The sequence below is a fragment of the Triticum dicoccoides genome, chromosome 5B (genome assembly GCF_002162155.2).
Source record: "Triticum dicoccoides isolate Atlit2015 ecotype Zavitan chromosome 5B, WEW_v2.0, whole genome shotgun sequence".
NCBI classification, from domain to species: domain Eukaryota; kingdom Viridiplantae; phylum Streptophyta; class Magnoliopsida; order Poales; family Poaceae; genus Triticum; species Triticum dicoccoides.
Window position 1 is genome coordinate 17,521,583 of NC_041389.1, and position 6,195 is coordinate 17,527,777.

General features: G+C 48.6%; 1 protein-coding gene across 1 annotated transcript in view; it reads right to left on the reverse strand.

Annotated features, from left to right (window-relative positions):
* The window catches only part of LOC119307095 (PI-PLC X domain-containing protein At5g67130-like), a 3,158-nt gene extending 2,207 nt beyond the window's left edge, over window positions 1-951 (reverse strand). The window contains exons 1-2 of the mRNA XM_037583189.1: window positions 638-951; window positions 416-538 (exon numbers count right to left, since the gene is read on the reverse strand). Of these exons, the coding sequence (XP_037439086.1) occupies window positions 416-538; window positions 638-724 (210 nt within the window). The 5' untranslated portion in view covers window positions 725-951. The remainder of the gene's footprint in view (window positions 1-415; window positions 539-637) is intronic.
* Window positions 952-6,195: the final 5,244 nt, after the last annotated feature.

The window sequence follows — 6,195 nt, forward strand, 5'->3', positions numbered from 1 at the left end:
ATGTAGTGTCAAAAAACGTCTTAGATTATGGGACGGAGTAGTATTAAACTTACTGGATTTTGAGAGAAAATTAGGCCATAAAGCCCTGTCATATCTTACTGAGATCTCTATGCATGTTGAGAATGTGATGCCAATATACAGCTGTCAGGGTTACATAATAAATATAATTATGGAAGTATCCTAATAAAATCCATTGTTTTGTCAGAATGGACTGAACAAGAGAATCTTTGCTGTCAGGTGAACTACAATCTGCCCATCTCATTAACCGCATTCTGTTTGTTTCGGAACCAGATCTTGTCAACCAAGAATTTGTGGAAAGAGGAATACAGGAACTCAAAATTTGTTCTTGTTCCTTCCCTGACACAGGAAAAAAAAAGAAGAGACAAACAACTGGAAGAATTAAGCAAGCTCTTACAACAAGTTGGAAGGGGTTGGTGGCGGCGGAGCGGACGCAGTGGGAGCCGGCGAGCTCCGGCTCGCAGTCGAAGCACCACTGCCCCGCCCCGCAGTCCGCACTCGTCGAGCACTTGTCGCCCACCTGAATTCAAATCCAATCCAAAGCTCAATTTTAGCAGAGAATCATGGTGACCTGATGAGGGGTAGATTAATTTCATCACAGTTCTTGCTGGAATCTTACATTGGCATTTGCAGCTCCCAAGAAGCCAGCCATGACTAGAACCAGTGCCGCCGCCGCCGCCGCGGCTGCTGTAAAGGTGCCCCCCATCTGAAAGCTATAGAGAAAGAGGAGAAGAGGGACAGAAAAGGATAACACCAACCAACCGAACAATCAATTATTGGCTAGAGAGATAGAGATATAGAGCTGGAGTTGTTGGGGGGAAGAGGTGAGGGGTGGTTGTTACTTGTTAGCATTGTCATACTACATATATATACTAGATCTGCTTCACCTTGTCTATTCCTCGCAGCAGCAATATATCCTGTATTTAGTACTCCCTCCGTCCCAAAATTCTTGTCTTAGATTTGTCTAAATACGGATGTATCTAGTTGCGTTTTAGTGTTAGATGCATCCGTATCTAGACAAATCTAAGACAAGAATTTTGGGACGGAGGGAGTACGAAGAAGACCGTGCACGTTTGGCAAATCCAATAGGATAAGATTGCAGCATTGAACTACTTCTAAACAATGGCATGCCAAGGAAAGCAACTGATTATTCTCACCCAAAAAAGAAAGCAAGTGATTAAGAGACGGCACGCCATTGTTTAGCAGTATGTTATTTCCCGTTTCGTTGAGAATTTTAAATGATAGAGAGGACCCGAAACCGGAACCGGAAAAGAAATGTGTGTGCGCTGCTGACCTGGTGTGTCGTGCCGAGGAAACCGACCGTGTTGTTCTTGTGTTCTTGCTCGGAGGCCGGGCGATTTTTTTCAAGTTCGAAGAAGCGAGCAACCGGGCGGGTGTTACTTCCAAGGTGGTTGGTTTGTTTCTTGGGTGGCCAAGGCTTTGTTATTCCTCAGGCTGTTGTTTGTACTATGCTGATGATGATGCGGTCGGGACATGGGAGCCGCCGTCAGGCTAATTAACAGGTCGACGCTCATGGACAGACATTAATGAATTGTGTAGCAGATAGCAACATACTAACATGTCAAATTTGGAATATCCATGGCATATATATATATACTTTTTGGTGGCCTGAAATGTGTTCTACCTACCATCCTTAACACACGATTGCGATGGCCAACCACGATTTTGTTCACTAGTGAGATGTGATCAGTAGCCGAAGATGTGAAAACTACTGCCACATATCTGATGATCACTAGCTAAAATCTTCACCTGCAAACATGTTACAGTAAGCTGTAAATATTTTACCGTTCAAGTTGCATGAGAAGTTTCACCACTCTGTAAAATGGCGTCTGGAACTGTTGCAATTGTATCATTCCCCTGTCTGGAATCTGACAGAAAGAGGGGGAAAATTCAATCAAATCCAAGCGCACCTGTAGATGAGATGCAAGCTCCAGTTCCTCAAGAGCTCACAGTGTCATTCATGCAGCAGCAGCAGGACCGTGGTTGTACATGGCGCCGTCGCCGACCGCAGACGGGCGTCGTTCCCCACACGGCCAGTCAGGGAGGAACAGCGCGGCGGACTGCGCTCCGGCAGCAGCCGGTGTGGCCGCAGGAGATTCGAAGGAGCCGCCTTGGCTCTCGTATTGTGGCAGTCGGCAGCGGGGGAGAAAGCAGCGCTCTCGGCGGCCGGCGTCCAGCTCCTTGCGTTTGGGCTGGCTTTGGGCTCCTCTGTGGTGGTTGCCGCGGCAGTTCGGGGCCGTTTCCATGAAACCCATCCCGGACACTTGCTACAGGCCGAAGCGAAAAACCATCGTGAGCTATATCTCGCCTAGCGCGAGATAGAACACCGCCTCACCTCTAGCACTTTCACTAACGAGCCGGCCCAGTAAGGTGTGCGATAGGTTCTGGGAAACTCCTTGCGAAGATCACTCTAACTTTTCAAAGTTGCGACAAGTGTCGCGCTGCATGTGCGTCACTTGTCGTAACCTGGAAGTTTTTCTTTTTTTATAGATTCACTTATTCAAAGTGCGGGTAATAATGAAAGTTGCCGACGGCTAGGCGCTGCACAATGTGGGGCGCCTAACACCGAGGCGTTGCACAGCTGGGTGCGGGACCCAGGACTGCCACGGTGGACTGGCGTGCAACGCCCGCTAGCTAGGCGCTGCACCGTAGGGTGTGGCGCCGGTGTCGCGGGCGCTACACAAAAAGGTCAGGGTGTGAAATAGTTTCACACCCAGTTTATTCTGTGAATTGATTTTGTCCACAGGTCAAAATTGTCAAATTTGCCTATTGTAGCTCGTCGGGCTCTCCCTGTCCTGAGATTACTCTTCTTCGTTTTTCGGTCACACGTACGTACGTGTGTACCTATACTTAATTTGCTTGGCTCACCCGAGACTAATCAGCCCGAGCCTGCGTATCTATCTAGGACTTGAGCGCGGCAAGTTAATTTTGAGGGAATTGACAGCAGACATGATAGTTTCCCCCATCGTGTTTTCGGTCCATCCATCCATGATATTATAAGATGCATCATTTGGGTTCACACATACGGGTGATTCAGTGTACAAACGTGCCTGCATGTGCACCCTTCTTCCAAGCTTGTTTTTGCATGAAGGTGGCACTCCACTTGTACATAGGTTTTGGTCCCCGTCGCCAAACATCATTTCGTAGCTGTTTGAACATTGCCTTCTTCATCAATGAAATCAGCACCCAACTGCTTTTTCGTCAAAACAAAAATCTAGGATTTTATCAGTATGGAGGTAACCCTAAGCAACAATGCAACGTGTGCGAACTTCTTTTCGGAAACACATAACATATGGTTAATCCCAGCTTGAGTGTCAACGGGTAGCCGATAAATCGATAGAACCGCCAATTAATTGATTAATTGGTTGATTAGCCTATACTAATTAATCCCCTATGCGCCAGCCAACCGGCCAGCTATCAATTAACGATTTTCTCAACATTGGTCGCTTCGTGAGTTTGTGCCTAATAACATTTTACAGATTGTTCGTGACCTCGCTAGCAATACTTCTTGTGTCTCTGTGACTCCGTTAGTTTCTTTTAGTGAAAGTGTCTTCGTTTGTTTAGATGTGGCCCGAGTAGACATGGGCGGACTTAGCGTTGGGCTGCAGTCACGTCTACGTATTAACTGAACAAGCTTGGATTCCGTTACATATATAAAGCATATCAAAGATAAAACAAGAGTAGAGGAGTACCCACGCCCCACCAAGAAGCACCCAAGGCTACTAGCCAGAAGATAACCGTGCTTCCATGAGAAAACACCGGACATCGATGCAATGCTCACACCAAGCACTCGTCAGAAAGGACCTCCCGCCCTGTCGCTTCGGGCCATGGAGAGCCGATCCTGCCTGCATACGATGGGGACCGAGAGCGATAACTACGACATTGCTTGTAAGAGAGAGGATGCCACCGGGACTTCCCTTGCCAGAGCCGAAGGAGCTTTGAGTTGGGGTCCGAGTTCACCCGTCGGTGTCGATGAGATGCAGCCGAAAGGTACCTGAGCTCCACGACAACATCCCCAAGAGTGTACAACGCAACATGTCGTCGCCGCCAAGATCATTGTCATGATCTAGGGTTTTCTCCGGGAGCCCTGGCATGGGGAGAGGGGCCACAATGACTCTCCTAAGAGAGATATAACACCCACATGCATCTCCGCCACCGGAGCACGGAGCTTTTAGCCGAAGTCGTACATGCGCCACACCGAGGTACCACGGTCACAAAGTACGCCGCCACCAAAACAGGCATCCGCACGAGACACCATTGCAAAAGCGCCACCGCCGCCAGGATCCCCAACCACCTCGCTCTCGACCACCATACAACCAAGGAGAAACGCGACCACCCCGCAACCCCGCTCGCCCGAGAACCGACCATGCAGTCCACCTTTCAAGGCCGCCACCCCGGCATCCAACATCCTTCCGTCCCCTTCACCCAGCTCAAAGCCAACCTGCAATGACTCCCCAGGAGTCGCCGGAGTGGAACCACACGAAACCCAGCCACCGGCACAACAAAAACGGACGCTCGTTCATGCCTTCGTATTTGTAACTTTATATAGAGTGTGGCTGGATCTCAATCGACCGAGACTTGCATTTTAATATGTTATGTCACTTGACAAAAAGACTTAGTCGACTGAGATTTAGCAATCCCGATTTTATATACTACCATCAGAGTTGTGGACACGGGACTCCTCAAGTTTTAGAGGGTAGAGATATTCTACGATCATCGATCGACGAAGCATGAAGCCAAAGGTCATCTTCTGCTCCCAAGCTCATTTGAGTTCGGGATGATAGTAAAATCAGAAGAAAAAAGTGAAAAAGCATTCAAAAAATTTTGAATGTTTTTTTTGGTGCAAACATTGACAAATGTTTTATGCGACCACAAAATTTCATCTTGAAAAGGCATTCGTGGCAAAAAAAAATCAGCACTCCAAAATGCTTTAAAAAATTGCACTTTTGGAGCATCAAATTTGTTTTTTCCCACAACTTCCAAGAATGTGATTTCAAGATGAAATTTTGTGAGCGTAATGTCAAAATTTTCACCTAAGAAAATTCAAATTTATTGATTTTTTTCAATATTTTTTTAATTTTACTGTTCACCAAGCTCAATCATTTTAGCCCGAGCACAAAACTCCACTTTCCATGAAACTCATTACTTTGTTCGGTTCTCTTCATACGAGGCCGGCGGCGGCATGCATAGTTCATGCTTTTGGCGCCAAGACGACCGCCTGAAGGAAAGCCGCCATGCATGTATGCATGCATGCAGGTCGTACCACGTACACGTACGTGTATATATATTGTAGCCAGTGTCGGCGTGTAGCTCAATTGGGCTATAGACGCCCGAAAGTCCTACCACGTAATAAAGCAAGTTACGAAAATTATCTAAGTGAATATGTGTCTTCCTCTCATCAACCTCTCCCTCCAGGGTGCCCCTCCCTCCCTCCTCCAGCTAATAAGACAATGGCAACTAATCCCATACGTTAAATCCCCATAGCTATTTTACGTGGTTGTAGCAAAGCTCCTAGACACCACGTAGTAGGTACATTTAAGAGCAAAAAGTTTGTGACCGGCCATTAGAGCGTCTACAGCCGGACGTCCCAAACCCGTCTCAAACAACCGGTTGGACAGCCCGATCAGTGACCGGTCACAGTAAGGTGACCCACACGGACGTCTTAAAGGGCCCGGACTGACCGGCACACCTCAAATCCAATCTAAGTATGGAGCGGATATGAGAAGGCCCAGGCGTGATCGGGAGCGTCCGTCACATCGAACTGATGGCCGGGTCCCACGCGGAATCGCTCAGAAACTCAATAGTCCGATGGGCGTCTCCTCCAGCGGGGGTGTGAACGCCGCGTGGCACCACTCCAGCTCGCCGCCCAAGGCCAAAGTCCGGCTATTTAACCGGCCGGCATCCCCCAAGCCTAGCCACATCCACGTACTCTCGCTCCGTGCCTCCAGCCCGAGTGCATCCACCTCTCTCCCGCTGCACCGCTCTTCCAACGCTATCCGCCTTCCAAGAGGCATGAGTCGGACAGCCTTGTGGATGCTGGCAGGCCCATCATGCGCAGCGTATAGAGGACCGCTTGCTGGAGAGCTCACCGAAGATGAGAGACGACGACCGGTGACAGAGCAGGCATCCGACAACGATCTAGGGCTCCCGCCCACA